At 41.7% G+C, this 17,470-nt stretch overlaps 1 protein-coding gene across 1 annotated transcript; it reads right to left on the minus strand.

Annotated features, from left to right (window-relative positions):
- Nucleotides 1–1,564: 1,564 nt before the first annotated feature.
- LOC102868333 (olfactory receptor 11A1-like) lies at nucleotides 1,565–2,515 on the minus strand. The gene has a single exon (XM_006899349.1). It carries the CDS (start codon nucleotides 2,513–2,515, stop codon nucleotides 1,565–1,567), a length of 951 nt encoding a protein of 316 aa, XP_006899411.1.
- Between the last annotated feature and the right edge of the window lie 14,955 nt (nucleotides 2,516–17,470).

Raw genomic sequence — 17,470 nt, forward strand, 5'->3', positions numbered from 1 at the left:
TGATTTACAGCTTCTGAAATCAGCTGGATAATTGGCTGAGTCAGTTCTGATTCAATGGCAGTAAGTCTAGATTTGAGTTAGAAAGTGACAGAACTTGAGTTCAAAACTTGCTGGTTAACACAAAAACTGTTCTTCCAGATAACTGTTCAACTTCCCCAAAGCTATTCTGATGCTAACACTTGCCACAGAAACTTTATAAATTGATGTTGAAAATGAAAAACTTTTACTTCTAGTGGGCAAGGAGTTGCACTGCCAACCTAAAAGCAGACAGATGGTTCAAAACTACCAGCTATTCTGAGGGTGAAAGATAAGCAATCTCCTCCCATGCAATTTATAACTTTTGAAAACACCCTGGCGGGGTATCTATGAGTCTACTCCAAATTGATGACACATAATCATGACATGAGTATGCTAATATAATTCCACATAATGTCCCATTCTATAAAAGGAACAAGAAATGGGCAATTAATTCTTTTTAAAGTAAGGTTTAAGAATGTGTTCATTAAGGCACCTAATGCAATTCCATGTTTGCTGTGAACATGTATCGGGAACACATAAGTTTGCTTAACTCAAAAGCAGAACAAAAATTCATTAGAAGAGTTTAGACAAGAGATAATCCTGTCCATGGAACTGGGGGAGGTGAGTGCATACATTGTATGAGTGAGGTGAAATGAAAAAGAGGCATTAGCATCTGAGGGTATAATGCTGACCTCAACTTTTCTACTCAAGTCAACTCAGCAATTTAGAACTGCACAGAGCAAAGAGCAAACACATGCTTTCCACACCCTGTGCTCTAACTAGCGAGAGCATATGCCAGTAGGAAGTAGAGAGATTTAAAGCAAGAATCTTGGCAGATGGGCACTTCCTTGTGCCACTTGATAAATAATCTCATTATCAGTCCCATTATGGCAGCCGGTACACAGAGCTCAACTCTAACTGAGCTGCCATTATGGCAACAGAGTGCTGGAAATATTGTTGTAAATCCTATGTCTTGTCTAATTTCTTCAAGTCTTCATTTCCCCCAAATATATCCCAAAGTAGGAGACTGGAACTCCACATTCTTGATGTACAATTAACATCTTAATCAATTTGATTTAAATTACAAGAATAAATTTATATTAATGTATGCCATTTCATGAGTTATTTGATTAATCCTTCTCCCCTCACCCCAGACTGTGAATCCAGTGAGATGACGAACTTCATGTTTTATCTATTATTTTGCCACTTAAATCTAACAAAATTTTAGAACATAGTAGACCCTTGACTAATATTTGAAAGCATGAGTAGCTAACTTTGTTAATTTTGGATGTGGTCTTTTACACAAAAATTCAGGTCTACAGAAGATGATGGGTCCAACCTGGCTAGATCATGACCTGGGACACTAGTTGCCCTGAGGTTGTTAGAACCCAGGAGTATCCAACTGCCATACTCAGAGGCATCTGAACAACTAGCTTAAGTAACTCTTTGTTAAATAGTAGAGCTTGCATGTAGAATTTGAGCCCCATAAATAGCTCAGTTTAATTTATTAGGCCTTGGAAAAAGCACAGTTCTTTGCTTTTTTGTATTATTTGAGGAAACCTGATTTTTTGCTCAAACACCTCTTCAGAGCTTCATGAATATCTCTATTTCTTAGGCTATAAATGATTGGGTTGAACATAGGTGTCAGGATGGTATAGAGCAGAGAGAACCCTTTGCGCAAGAGTTTTGAAGAGTTAGATGAGGGCACCAGGTATGTGGCAATCAGTGTCCCATAAAACACTGTGACCACAGTGAGGTGGGAGGAACAGGTGGAGAAGGCCTTTTGCCGGCCTGTGCCAGATGGGATTCTCAGAATAGCAGCAAGGATGCAAGAGTAGGAGGCTGTGATGAGAAGAAATGGAACCAGAGTCACTGCAGAAGAGGTGGCAAAGGCAATTGTCTCGGTCAATGAGGTATCCATGCAAGAGAGATGCACCAGAGGAGTGAAGTCACAAAAGAAGTGATCAATTTCATTGGGTCCGCAGAAGGTTAGTTTAGACAGTAGGATCATGGTGATTGCTGTGAGGAGAAAGCAGCAGAGCCAGGAACTGACAGCCAGCTTGATGCAGAGTGGGCCAGTCATGAGGACAGGGTAGCGGAGAGGTTGACAGATGGCCAGGTAGCGGTCGTATGACATTACGGCCAGCAAAAGGCACTCTGTTGCTGCTAGGGATCCAAAGAAGTAGAACTGAGCCAGGCAGCCAGCCACAGAGATAGCCTTTTGTTCAGCTATAACAATGGACAACATTTTGGGGACAATGTTGGAAGTATACCAGATCTCCAGAAAAGACAAGTTCACCAGGAAAAAGTACATGGGAGTGTGAAGGTGGTTGTTGATCAAAACTAGCAGGACAATGAGGATATTTCCAGAGACAGTTAAGATGTAAAAAACTAAAAATATCACAAACAGGGAAATATTTAACTGCCTGTTGGAAGAGAATCCTCGAAGCACAAATTCTGCTATGGTTGTTTGGTTTTCCCAAGACCGAATCACCATGCCTCTACTTCCCTAGAGACAGTGATAAAAAGTACCAAACGCAGGAAGTTCTAGCTTAGACACAGAACATGGACTGACAGTGGGCGGTCTTCGCTCCCCTCTCTGGAATGAGGGACTTGGGAAGGAAGGAGAGTGTTCATCTTTCCTTTTGAGACCTGAAATGGGAAAGAAAAGAACAAACAACCTATGACCACATTGATCCATCTTACTTCTACTCTGTATCTTTGTTTCATCAGGAGAAAAGTTCAACTTTGGAGAAAGTAGGAATCTAAAGAAGAGAAGGGAAGAGGAAAGCAAGGTGAAGAGAGGAAAAGGAAAAGAAGGGAAAATCACGTACTGTATGTCCTCCTGAATGAACTAGGTAATCTGAGGTGTTTGGACAGGGAGAAAGAAGCTCTAAAATGAAGGTAAGAAGAGAATAAGAGAGCTGCTTTCCAGAGAGTTTCTGCACTCTTGGAGAAATGTGAAGAAGGAAAGGTCCAGGAGAAAAAAAGTCTTCTCTCCCCTATCCCATACGGAATTTCTTTTTTAGGGAAATATTTCTTGTTCTGTTTTGTATTCCTCTCCTTTCAACTTCTTAGTGAGTTGAGACTCACTTACTCATTGCTGTTCAGTTGGAACTGACTCCTAGATCACCTAGGAGTTTTCAGAGGCTGTAAATTACACAGGAGATTATCCGTCTTTCTCTCTTGGAGCAGCTGGTAGATTTGAACTGCCTTTCTCTGGGTTGATAGCACAACTTCTTATCCATTAGGCCACCAAAACTCAGAGAGATTCCCTCCCCCCTTTCTTTCTTTCCCCACCTTGTGTCAAGTTGGATGTCACTGGCACAGGAGGAGATTGCCGCTTCTCCAGCAGAGTGTCTGGTGGATTTGAACTGCATGCCTTCGGGATTGCAGCTCAGCTTCTTGCCACTACACCACAAGAGCCAGAGGGAAGATTCTTGTTTCTGTTTTGGTTTCCATAGCACTAGTATTGGAAAAGGAGTCCCTAGGTGGTACAAACTGTTATGTTCTCATTATAAATACAAATGTTGGAGGTTTAAGTCCACCCAGAGGTGCCTTAGAGTAAAGCTCACACTGACTCACATAAAATGACCATGAGTCAATTTCATGGCCACAGGTAATTTGGTAAGCAAGATAAAAATATATGTTGTTGTTGTTGTTGTTATGTGCTGTCGAGTTGATTGTGACTCATAGCGACCCTATGTACGAGAGCCCTAAACCCTGCTCTATCCTGTGCCAATCTCACCTTCTCCGACACACTTACTCCCACCACCCCAATCACAGAATCGATCCATCTCATTGAGGACCTACTTCTCCTACGCTGTCCTTCCATCCTCCCAAACATGATGTCCCTCTTCAAGGATCAGTCCCTCCTTGTCACATGCCCAAAGCATGTCAGACGAAACTTCAGAATCCTTGACTCCAAGGAAGCAGCCTTGCTTCCCCCTCTCCAGGACAAACCTGATTGTTCTCCTGGCAGTCCATGGTATATTCAACACTCTTCTCTAGCACCACAGCTCAAAGGCATCAATTGTCTTTCTATCATTCCTACTCACTGACCAGTTCTCCAATGCATAGCACGCAATTGTGAAGACTATGGTCTAGATCAGGTCTCCAGACTGACATTGCTGCTCTTCAGTACTCTTGAGAGATCCCTCACAACTGACTTTCCCAATGCAATTCGTCTCTTCATTTCCTGCTGTTACCAAGAGTGTTGACTGTGGAGCCAAGCAAACTAAAACTGTTAACTCTCAATTTCTTCACCATCCATACTGATGCTACCAACTGGTCCAGTGAGTGAGATTTAAATTTTCTGATTCTGAGGTTAACAATCATGCTGTGTATTCCAGAAGCAGAGATGCTTTCAATCAAGACTAAACAGGTAAAAATAGGCCATTATATAGTTTTGCTCTTGTTGGACTTGTTTTTATGTGTTGTCAAGTTCCCCATGCAACTCATAGCAACTCTAAGTACAAAAGGCCTAAGCCCTGTTCTATCCCTTGCCAACCTCACTGTCTCTAACACACTAACCTCCATTACCCCAGTTACTGAATCAATCCATCTCATCGAGGGTCTTCCTCTCATAGGCCACCCTCCACCCTCCCAACCATGATGTCCCTCTTCAAGGACTGGTCCCATCTTGCAACATGTCCAAAGTATGTCAGAAGAAGCTTCAGAATCTTTGCCTCCAAGGAGCAGCCTGGTTTCACCCTCTCTAGGATGAGCCTGTTTGTTTCTAGAGTTTTCCTGCAGTAAATGGAAGAAGATTCAGAACCAAGTGGACTAAGGCATGTGTTCAAGGGACAGGTTCAGGCACACCTCATTTCATTAGATTTTATTTTATTGTTTCTAGTAGATGTTTTTCCCGACCACCCTTACACAGTGAAAGTTTGAAGGGCCTTTCACTAAGCAAATCTATTAGGGCTGTTTTTCCAATTTTGTTCACTCAGTATTTCTGTGTCACATTTGGCTAATTATCACAATATTTCTGACTTTTTCATAATGGCATTGTATATTTAATTGACTACAATACAAGACAAATATTATATGTAGTGGGAAACAAAGTCCACATGAGACAGACAAACATAATACACATAACTTGCTGTACCAGTGTGGTCTGGAACTGAGGCAGCAGTATCTCTAGCATATGCTTGTGTAAGATACCCTCCAGTAAGATAAGGAAACTCAACTATCCTCAATCTTATCTCAGTCAAATCCCCACTGCAGAGCCCAGAGGCAGACAGATACCCAGCCCAATATTTCCTCTTAAAAAATTGTTATGAGAAGGTGAAGTCAGGCTGGTCCTTCGAGGCAAGGATCCTGAAACTCCATCTGACCTACTTTGGATATGTTGTAAGGTAAGATCAGTCCTTGGAGAGGGACGTCATACTTGGGAAGGAAGAGGGACAGCACAGGCGAGGAAGACCCTCGATGTGATGGATTGATTAAGTTGCTGGGGTAATGGGGATGGATGTGTTAGAGATAATAACATTGGCAAGGGATAGAGCAGTTTAGGGCTGTTGTACATTGTGTCGCTATGAGTCGCAGGGGACTCAACAGCACATAACAACAACAACAACAACAACAACAACAACAACAACAACAACATGGTCCTAGACAGAGTCTTTGACCTATTTTAGTGTGCTAGGCAGATGACACAACCCTGCTTGCTGAAACACAGGAGGCCCTGAAGCGCTTGCTGCAGAAAGTCAAGGACTGCAGCCTTCAATATGGATTGAAGCTCAACATCAAGAAAACAAAGATTCTCACCACTGGGCCAATTGGCAGCATCAGTATGGATGGTGAAAAGATTGAGATAGTTAACAGTTTAGTTTACTTGGCTCCACAGTCAACACTCTTGGTACCAGCATCCAGGAAATCCAGAGAAGAATTGCATTGGGAAAGTCAGCTGTGAGGGACCTTTCAAGAGTACTGAAGAGCAACGACGTCAGACTGGAGACTAAGGTGCACCTGATCCAGGCTATAGTCTTCGCAATTACATGCTATGCATCGGAGAGTTGGACAGTGAATAGGGATGATAGAAAGAGAATAGATGCTTTTGAGCTGTGGTGCTGGAAAAGAGTGTTGAATATACCATGGACTGCTAGAACAAACAGGTTTGTCCTGGAGAAGGTGAAGCCAGAATGCTCCTTGGAGTCAAGGATTCTGAACCTTCGTCTGACATATTTTGGGTATGTTGCAAGGAGGGACTTGTTCTTGGAGAGGGACATCATGTTTGGGAGAGTGGAGGGGCAGCAAAGGACAGGAAGACCTTCGATGAGATGGATTGATTCTGTGATTGGGGTGGTGGGAATGAGTGTGTTGGAGATGGCGAGGTTGGCACAGGATAGAGCAGCATTTAGGGCTCTTGTACATGAGTCACAAGCGACCTGATGGCACATAACAACAACAAAACAACCCTTATTGTATTGTATCTGTACTCATTATACAACTCAAGTTGCTATTGAGTTGGATCCAACTCACAGCTGACTCTGGAGGTCAACTATTAGAATAGGTTCGTAGAGGCTGTAAATCACAAAGGAGGAGATTGTCTATTTTCCTCCTTTGAAGTAGCTGGTGCATTTGAACAGCCTGCCTTTGGGTAGGCAACATAACTCTTTACCCATTAAGCTCCCAGAGTTCCCTTAGGGGTGCTAACTGTAGAGGGACCACGTTGCTGCAAGTAGAGATGGGGATACTCAGGTGAAGGCACAAAAGGACTATGTGACTACAACGAGATCATTCCCAAGAATAGCTACAAAGCCTCAAGCAAAGCTAAGTGTTCTTTTTATATAAGAATCATACTTTAAACACATTATTTATCTTCTCTGAGACAGTTTTTTATTTCTAAGTCAGGAGAACTTATTTGCAGAAGAACTTAATTGTGCTTACTACTACACTATCATGACTATAGCATTGCTTCTGACTCATTGTAACCCCATATGACAGAGCAAAACTGCTCTGCAAGGTTTCTGAGGCTATAAATCTTTATGGAAGCAGAACACTCCATCTTTCTTTTAGGAAGAAGCTAGAGGATTTGAAATACCAACTTTTCAGTTAGCAGTGTAGTGCCTAATCCGCCAATTCACTTTGGCACCTTCCACATGTGCCTAGTACATGCAAAAGCAAATTAATGTGAAGATAGAGAATTGGCTGTTCAGGGATAGTAACATTACTTAAATTTACCAAAGAATGGTTCTTATTTTGATAGTGACTAATATCTCCAGGTCTCTTTTGCAGCACCCTGCTGTGTGTGTGTGTGTGTGTGTGTGTGTGTGTGTGTGTGTGTGTGCATTTAACTGTGTGATTATTAAGCTGCTCCCAGCAGCAATATGGGAGATGGATGAGTAAGTTCTTTCCTTGTGATTTACTGCCTCTGAAAACCCATGGAGAGTCAGCTATGGATTAGTTCTGACGCAATAGTACTCAATAACAACAAGAACTGCCCCTTACAAAGTGTGGATCACTTGCGACTCATAGTGATCCTGTGTACAATAGCTCTGAAGCCTACCTCGTCCTGAGCCAGTCTCACTGATTCCAAACACCCAAACCCATGGCCCTAGTTACTGTATCAATCCATCTCATCTGGGGTCTTCCTCTCTTGCACTGTCCTTCCACCCTTCTGAGCATGATGTCCTTCTCCAAAATTAGACCCTCCTGACCACGTGTCTAAAGTATGTGTGACAGAGCTTCAAAATCCTAGCCTCCAAGGAGAAACTTGGTTTCATCCTCTCCGAGACAGAAAAATTTTTTATCTTGATGGTCCATGGTATGTTCCAGACTCTTCTCCAGCACCACAACTCAAAAGCAACAATTCTTCTACTGTCATCATTAATCATGGTCCAGCTCTCTGATGCATAGTGAGTAATTGCAAAGACCATGGTCTGGATCAGGCACACCTTAGTCTCTAGACTGACATCATTACTTCTCAGTACTCTGGAGAGGTCCCTGACGCTTCGTGGTAAGGATTTGGACTCTAATGCAAAGGTATGTGATTTGAATCTTTCAGTTGCTTCATGGGAGAAAAATGGGCAATGTTTTCTTTTGCAATTTACTACCTCTGAAAACCTACTGAAAAGTCAGCTATGAGTCAGTTCCTATTTGTATGCAACAACAACAACAACAACAATTTCTTAGTATACCAGCATTTCCTGACAATATGTTCATCCCATTTTAAAATTTATCTATTATGCTATCTCTTCCATTTTGTGGAATACTCTAAGTAACTCACAGACCAACCTGGAATCCAAGCTGACGTGCAGTCCTGGTGCTTAGAGCATGATCAGTGGAACACGGAGACCATGGGGAAGGTGCAGGGGAAAGACTTCTCTCCATCCCCTGCAATGTACAAATAGCTGCCTGAGACCTCAAAGATAAGGCTTCTAGAAGAGCATGGCTAGTCTCTTGGATGTTTTTGCTGCTGCTGCTTTTGCTACTAATGATGATGGTGGTGGCCTAGTGGTAAGAAGCTGTGCTGCAATTTCGAAGGCTGTGGTTTGAATCCATCAGCTGCTCCACTCAAGAAAGATAAGCAATCTCCTCCCGTGCATTTAACTGCCTCTGAAAATCTAGTGGAAGATCAGCTATGGTTCAGTTCTGGCTTGACAATACACAACAACACAACAATAGGGATTACAAATAATGGCATTACATAGTTTGTCACAGGCACCATTCTCAGTGCTGAAAAGGTACAACTAATCATCCCAACAACCCTATGTAGTGGCATCTCTTATCCTCATTTTACTGACAGAGGCACTCTATGTGTTATTGTTGTGTACCATTGAGTCAGAACCAGCCCATATCTGACCCTCCAGTGGGTTTTCAGAGGCAGTTAATCACACAGGAGGAGACTGCCCATCTTCCTGTGGGGCAGCTGGTAGATTTGAACCACATGCCTTTGGGATCACAGCACAGGTCTTTGATAATAACTGATGGCTGTCAAGTTGTTCTGACTTACAGGGACCCTGTAGGACAGGGTAAAACTGCTTCATAGGTGTTTCCAAGGCTGTAGTGTTTAGAGATGCAAGTTACTTCATCTCTTCTCTATGGAGCAGCTGGTGAGTCTGAACCACTACATTTAAGTTAAACAGCTGAGCACTTAACCACTGTACCGCCAGGGCTTCTGCAGGGAGTCAGTGAGAGGTTAGATAAAGAACCCATGGTCATCAGCTACAAAGAGAAGTCACAGAGATGAGATTCAGACTCACTCCGGTGCCCTCATTGTTCACCACTAACACAACCTCTCATGGGGCCTGCGAGCCACAGATGCCAAACACATGCTACTTTGCATCATCTAACAGAGGAAGGGGGGAATGGAAAGGTTTTGCAAGGTTGCCTCTAGCCCAGGATTTAATTTCAGGATAATGCTTTACTGGTTGACGAAAGAACAATGCCAGAAAGACTCACTTTCTATCTCTTGGATTTTCATACTGCTTCCTTGGTGGTCTAGTGGTAAGGAGATTCACTGGGTCCTCAAAATCACCCAGTTCTAATCCACCTGCTACTCCACGGGAGAAAGATGGGCAATCTCCTTCCGTGTGGTTTATTGTTATTGTTATATGCCATCGAGTTGAGTATGACCCATAGCAACCCTATAAACAATAGATCTGAACTCTGTCCTGTCCTATGCCATCCTCACACTTCCTGACACGCAAGAGCCCATTGTGGCAATCACCATGTCAAACCATCTGGCCAAGGGTCTTTCTCTCCTTCACCGACCTTCTACCTTTCCAAGCATCATGTCCCTCTCCAAAGAAGAGCCCTTCCTAGCAACATGCCTCAAGTATGTGAGGTGAAGTCTCATCATCTTTGTCTCCAAAAAGCACTCTGGCTGGACCTTCTCCAAGACATAACTGTTACTCTCTTGGCTGTCCATGGGATGTTCAGTGCTCTTCTCTAACACCGTAACTCAGAGGCATCAGTTCTTCTTCTGTCGTGCTTATTCATTGTCCAGCTCTCAGATGCATAGCAAGTGATCAGAATAACCAGGACCTGAATCAGATGCACCATGTGATTTATTGCCTCTGAAAACTCACTGGAGGGTCAGCTAGGAGTCGGTTCCAACTCAATAGTACATAATAATAGCAACAATCTCCTTTATAATCTTAGGAAAAAAAAATTCCAGTTAAAGCGATTTATTTCTCTATGTAAAACATTTTGGGGGTGGGGGGATGTGCACAGGGAAATTATCATGTCCTCTTTAGCAGTCACTTACATTTCCTCCTCTCAGCTGTTACATCACTTGGGTGCAGTGCAGCGCGGCTTGGTGAAGAGAAAGTGGGTGAAGGTTAGGACGAGAGAACTGGCTAGATAGGCAGTGAAGCTCGGTTAAAAGTACAGACTGAAGTTAGACAGGCCTGGGTTAAAATCTCCACTCAATGCAAAGATCCTATAAGGCAAAACAAATCTTCTGCATCCAAGTCTAAGTTTAGAAGACTTTTTAGGTCAGAGGAGAGATCAGTGATTTTGACCTCTCTGTCCTGATAGTGAGTTCTGTGGTGACACAAAATGTTTCCCCTCAACTACTAACTTAAAAATGGGCAGTTGGAATCACTGAGCTACACCATAGAAAGGCCTACAGATTGGCTTCTGTGAAGATCACAACCCAGAAAAACCCTGGAACAGCTCTATTTTGTAACAGCATTTTGAGTCACCATGAGTTGGGATTAGCTTGGCAGCAATGGTTTGCTGTAATTTGCTTTTTTTTTTTTAAAGAAATTGTATGCTTTATTTGGTATTAACAGGTTTGAACATATTCTTCTTCTTTTTTTAAAATTTTCTTTCATTCATTGTTACACATTTTCCTCCCTGTCCCCCCCTTCCCCCAGTTCACTTTTTCCTTTGGAAAAAAAGTTCCTTCATTATAATACAGTCCCATCCACCCTGGACCACTTTACTATGTAGCTCTTTTTCTAGACTCTTGTCATGTTAATAATACCTAATCATTTCTTTCTTTTGTACAGTTCTCTCCCTCATCTGTTTCAATGCTGTGTACATTATTTATCCCTTCTTTTCTTAATTTCCCCTCAACCCCCATATCAGTCCTGTTCTATAACAATGGCATTATACAGTATTTGTCTTTTTGTGACTGAGATATTTCACTCAATGTAATGTCCTCCATGGTCACCCATTTTGTATAATATTCTGTGAGTTCTTTGTTTTACAGTGCTGCATAATATTTTATTGTGTGAATATACCACATTTTCTCTATCCATTCCTTTGTTGATGGGCACTTGGGCTGTTTTCAACTCTTTGATTTGTGAACAAAGGTGCAATAAACATGGGTGTGCATGTATCTGCTTGGATGGCAGTTATGGTCTCTTTAGGGTATATTCCCAGTAGTGGAAGTGCTGGGTGTAATTTACTTTTATATGGTGTTATATACCCTTGAAAGAGGCCACTACCTCTTCCTCTACCTCTTGAACAGAAGTGAGGAAATGTAGAAAGGATACTATTGAAAAAGTTAGAGGTTTGAACTCTGCTAAAATGGTCTGTATTAGTCATGCATACAGGCACTGCTTAACCCTAGAGCCACAAACTATATTAAAAAAATCCCCTCGCACTATATAAATAACATCAGTGCAAGGCTAAGTGAACTTTCTATGAATAGCAGCTCTTTCTCCTTCTCCTTTCCTCTCCTTGTCATTTCTCACTTCACTCCCTCCTTTGTTGTTGTTACTGTGTGCTCTCCAGTCAGCACCAACTCAGAGTTGACCTGCCAGTGGGTTTTCAGAGACAGTAAGTTGCCCATCCTTCTCCCGCTGAGCATCTGTGGATTTGAACCATATGTCTTTGCAGTTACTGCCAGGTCACCAGAGCTACCTATCCTCCCAGTTTTACCCAGTAATGTCAACAATGTCTATTACTAATGAACTATCTCAGTAAGGAATCTGCTTTCTTCACTGAGATGTTCAACAAGAACAACCTATGAAGACAATTGCATACCCATCGTGAAGTCAGTTCCTGACTATGGACACTATGAGGCATAACTGCTCCATAGTTTTATCACCTTGTAAAATCTCTACATGGGATTTCTAGGGCTGTGAATCCTTATTTAAGCAGCCTGCTACATTGTTCTCTCAGAAGCCTGCTAGTGGGTTCCAACTTCCAACTTTCAATTGGTACCTGAGCACTTAACTGTTGTACCACCACTGCTGCTGTGAAGACAAATACAAAACCCTAAAACACTAGAGGATGTTTTTCAAATTTTATCACTTTCAACATTTTTTTTTTCCTCATTGAGATTCCTTTTTTCCTTTCTTTTTCTAATTAAGAATTCCATTCCCTCAAGAATACACACACAAAGCAAGTTTGTGTGAAAGAAAACAGACCTATCATAAAACAAAGTAAAAACACAAATAGTGAAAAGGCAGTGAATACTTACTGGTTTTGTTACTCCCAGTGGAAAATTATGGGAAGGAAAGAACATGAATAACTCAGTTACCGTCAAATGAGATTTACTGGCTTAGCTAACTTAAGTGGATGACAGAGGAAGAATTGATGCCTTTGAGCTGTATTGTTGGAGAAGAGCACTGAACATCTATGGGTGGCCAAGAAAATGAACTGATGTGTCTTGGAGAAGGTGCAGCCAGAGTTCTCTTTGGAGGCAAGAATGATGAGACTTCACCTCACATACTTTGGACATGTTGCTAGGAGGGACTATTCCTTGGAGAGGGATATGAGGCTGGGAAGGGTGAAGGGTTGACACTGGAGGGTCAGTGAAACAGAGGAAGACCCTCAACCAGGTAGGTTGACATGGTAACTGCTGCAATGAGTTCTTGTATGTTAGAAAGTGTGAGGATGGCACTGGATAGCATAGGGTTCAGATCTTTTATTCATAGGGCCACTATTTACTCGATAGCAACTAACAACAATAACATTGAAACACAACTGACCCTCAGCTGATTGACAAGAATAGTTGATTCATGCCTGCTGGTTTTGGTGGACAATTTGTTAACCTAATAGACAAATAACTTTATTTCCCCACTAAACAGATATCCTGAGCTAGCACATGAGTGAATTGTACACTGGTCTTTTCTAGCAAAGGCAAACTGAAAAAGAGAAAGCTGCAACATACTTGAGCAGAGTAGATGCGTGTACCTGTCAGTACTTTTGAAGGGTCCACTCCTACTTTGGGTAGCCAAGCCATAGAGATAAAGACATATTCACCTTCCTTGAAGCCATAGAACTGAACAGACATCCAGAATCTTGCTTTTATCCAGAACTGTACGTCCCATTACATGTAACAAAACAGAGTTAAAGCTGTCTTACCCCATGAACCTAGGAGGCCAGTTGAGTTTTGGTCCCATTTCTCAATCCCTTTCCTAAGGGTGACATTGAGTCCCTCTGTGGGCAAAACCAGCTCCTCCCCTGATACTGGTGCTCATGGGCATTTCCCAAAAGGCTCTAGTGGGGAATTATTGTTTATTTTTAAATTACAGGCAGTCAAGACACATTCACCTTAGAGAGAATCTCTTTTTCCCCTTGCTTTATGTTAGATACCTATTTTAATAATAATTCTATATTTAAACAGCCTGTATAAAAGCTTTAAATGAATTATTAAAAATGAATGATTATGTGATATTTGGGAAAAATAGAACAATATGTTGAAGGAAATAGTTTGTTTTTATACTATGCAAGAAAAAATGCTGTGTATTTCCTTACTGTGTAGGTTTCATAGAACTCTGAAACTAGGATTTAGAGTACTAAGTACCTATTAACAAAATCATTAATTAAGATTCTAAAGAGTGTATGTCATCCTGAGTTCTTGTTGTTGTTGTTGTTATGTGCCGTCGAGTCGCTTGCGACTCATAGCAACCCTATGTACAACAGCCCTAAACTCTGCTCTGTCCTGTGCCAATCGCACTGTCTCTGACACTCCCATCCCGATTATCCCAGTCACCGAATCAATCCACCTCATAGAGGGTCTTCCCCTCCTGCACTGTCCCTCCACTCTCCCAAGCATGATGTCCTTCTCCAAGGACCGGTCTCTCCTCACAACATGTCCAAAGTATGTTAGACAGAGCCTCAGAATCCTTGCCTCCAAGGAGCCACCCAGTTTAACCCTTTCCAGGACAAATCTGTTTGTTTTCCTAGCAGTCCATGATATTCTCAATACTCTTCTCCAGCACCACAGTTCAAAGGCATCAATTCTCCTTCTATCCTCCTTGGTCATTGTCCAACTCTCTGATGCATAACAAGTGATTGTGAAGACCATGGCCTGTATCAGACGCACCTTAGTCTCCAGAGAGACACCATTGCAATTCAGTACTTTGGAGAGGTCCCTAACAGCAGACTTTCCCATGGCAATGTACCTTTTAATTTTCTGGCCGCTGGTGCCAAGACTGTTGACTGTGGAGCTAAGCAAACTAAAGCTGTGTACAATCTCAATCTCTTCACCATCCATCCTGATGCTGCCAATTGGTCCAGTGGTGAGAATCTTTGTCTTCTTGACATTGAGCCTCAATCCATATTGTAGGCAGTCCTTGACACTCTGCAGCAGGCGCTTCAGGTCCTCCTCAGTTTCAGCAAGCAGGGTTGTGTCATCTGCATAACGCAGATTGTTGATAAATTATCCGCCAATCTTGACCCCACATTTCTCCTCATAGAGCCCAGCCTCCCGGATAATCTGTTCTGCATATAGGTTGAAAAGGTATGGAGATAGGATACATCCCTGGCGTACGCCCTTCCGCCAATTTTGAACCATGCAGTGTTCCCTTGCTCTATTCTAATGACTGCCTCCTGGTCCAAGTATAGGTTTTGCATTAGAACGATCAAGTGTTCTGGGATTCCCATTCTTCTCAGAGTCAGCCATAGTTTGTTATGATCCACACAGTCAAAGGTCTTTGCATAATCAATGAAACACAGATAGACATTCCTCTGGTATTCCCTGCTTTCAGCTAAGATCCATCTAACATCAGCTACAATATCCCTAGTACCACGACCATTGATTATTTTAAGGTATGTAGGTTTGTGAGTAACAACACTATGTAGTTAATTAAAATTATTTACTGGCAGATATTAACCACACTAGAGAGACATGTTTTCCAAGCTAGCAAATTATTATAGGTCTCAAATAAATGGAACAATTGAAAGAAGGATGAAATAACTAAAACTCCTTTGATTGTTAGAATAGTGGTATATTGTTTTAACTACCAGCCTTCTTACAACCATGGAATTTACCACTGTTTTAAATTAATGAATGAACAAATATCTACACACATGAGCTGTATATGTAGCTCCAAAAGCATAACTTGGCCTGAAGACCTTTGGACAGGCTGCTGCTGGGACTATACGCAGTAAACCATACACCAGTGTGACAGTTTCTGCCTGTACATTCAAGCTGTGCAACCATTTTCACCCTCTTTTGCTGAGTTGTTCCTCTCTCACTATGAGAATGCAAGACTTTTTCTTCTATAATAATGAAAAATTATATAGAGAAAATATTTAATGATGCAGGGAAACTCCAAAGAAGATGGAAGAAATACACAGCCACCTGACTAAAAAGAATTGATTGGTGCTCATTGTTTTTCAGGAGGCAGTAGGTAATCAAGAACTCGAGGTACTGAAGGAAGCAGTCCAATCTGTTTGAAGGCACTGGCAGAAAAATTGCTCCAGAAATTGAAGGGATACCAATTAAAGTGTTTCAGGAAATAGACACAGTGCTGGAGGTGCTTACTTGTCTTCTCCAAGAAATTTAGAAAATAATTGCCTGGTGAATCTACTAGAGAGATCCGTATTTGTGTGCATAATAAAAAAAAAGGTAATCCAACAGACAGGGAAAGTATAGAGCAATATTATTAATATCACCAGGAAGGAAAATCTAGCTCAAAAGAATTTTTAAAATATTTGGAGAAATTCATCAACAAGAAACTGCCAGATTCATGATGAATTGAGAAGAAAACATGAAATGAAGAACATAACTGATGACGTCAAAGGGATCTCATCTGAAATCAGAAAATATCAGATTGACGTTTATATGTATTTTATTGATTATGTAAAGATATTTGACAGTGTGTATCCTATCAAATTATGGATAATATCGAGGAGATTGAAAATTCCAGAATGCTATTAATTGTGCTCATGTGGACGGAGCCTGTGTACAGAGCAAATAGTAGCCATTAGAACAGGACAAAGATATGGCATGGTTTAAGATAAGATGTACATAAGTTGTGTCCTTTTACCATACTTATTCAACCTGCATGCTGAGCAAATAAATGAGGGAAAATTAGATATACAAAGAAGAACAGTGCATCAGGACTGAAGAAAGACTTATTTACACCCTATGACGTGTAGATGATGTAATCCTGCTTGCTGAGAACAAAGATGACTTGAAGCATTTACTGATAAGCTCAAGCACTACAGGCTTTAATACAGATTACACCTCAACATCAAGAATCAAAATCCCCAGAACTGGACCTATAAGCAGCATCATGAAAATGATAAATGGAGGGGGCAAAAATGGAAGTTGTGAAGGATTTCATTTTGATTCACAATCAACATCAGTGGTAACAACAGTCAAGAAGTCAAACAATAAACAACTTCCAGCCTGTTGGATTCTCCAGGGCCCACACTGCAGAATGGAAGCTGAGGCAACAAGCCCTGACGTGCTGGCCACCCAGCAATCAACACAGGTGATGGCTGAGAAGGTGAGGCAGCAAGCCTGGACCTGCCACCCACACTATCAACAGGAAGATAAGGCAGTAAGTTTGACCTGCTAGACACCCTATGACCTCCTCTGCTGATGAGCAGTTGAGCCTAAAAGCCCTACCTCACAGGCTGCCCTGTGTCCTACACTGTCAAAGAAAAGTTGAGGCAGCAGGCCTTGCCTGGCTGGCCACCTGGTGACCTGAAATGTCCACAGGAAGGTGAGATAACAAACCTCTCTCCCTGACTGTCCTTTCAACAAGTGGTGGGAGGTAAAATGCAAAGTTCAGCATGTATCCCACCTGCCCAACAATAACCACTGCCAACCACTCCACCCTCAACCAATAGCATTTCACAGACAACAAATAATCACACAGATACTCCATTGGTTATCATACACACACCAGAAGAAAGGAGATTATTAAAAAAAAATCTGTAAAACCAAGACCACTACAATGTCCCAGAAGAAGCTGATAACCTCAAATCTCAAAAATCCAAAAACACAGAATTGGAAAAATGCAAGATATAGCCTTTAGCATTGATCTTCTAGAGCGAAAAGCAGAAACAAAAAGGAAGGGAAAGAAAGAAAACAGAAGAATTATGTGAGATACCCCTAGAGGGTCAGTTGTAGGTCAATTCTGACTCAATGGCAAACAATGATGATAACAACACTAACAATTGGGATTCCAGAACAGGAAGAAGAAAAAAAGGCACTAAGATAATTGTGGAAGAGTCACTAGAGGTAAACTTCCAGGTTCGTTTTTTTTTTTTTTCAGGTACTTTTAAAAATGAGAAAATAGACAAC

The sequence above is a fragment of the Elephantulus edwardii genome, unplaced genomic scaffold, assembly GCF_000299155.1.
Source record: "Elephantulus edwardii isolate Elephantulus edwardi_28Jun2011 unplaced genomic scaffold, EleEdw1.0 scaffold00252, whole genome shotgun sequence".
Lineage (NCBI taxonomy): Eukaryota > Metazoa > Chordata > Mammalia > Macroscelidea > Macroscelididae > Elephantulus > Elephantulus edwardii.

Bases quoted from the DNA above. Each gene is read 5' to 3' on its own strand.
- LOC102868333 (XM_006899349.1), bottom strand. From the start codon at position 2,515: ATGGTGATTCGGTCTTGGGAAAACCAAACAACCATAGCAGAATTTGTG.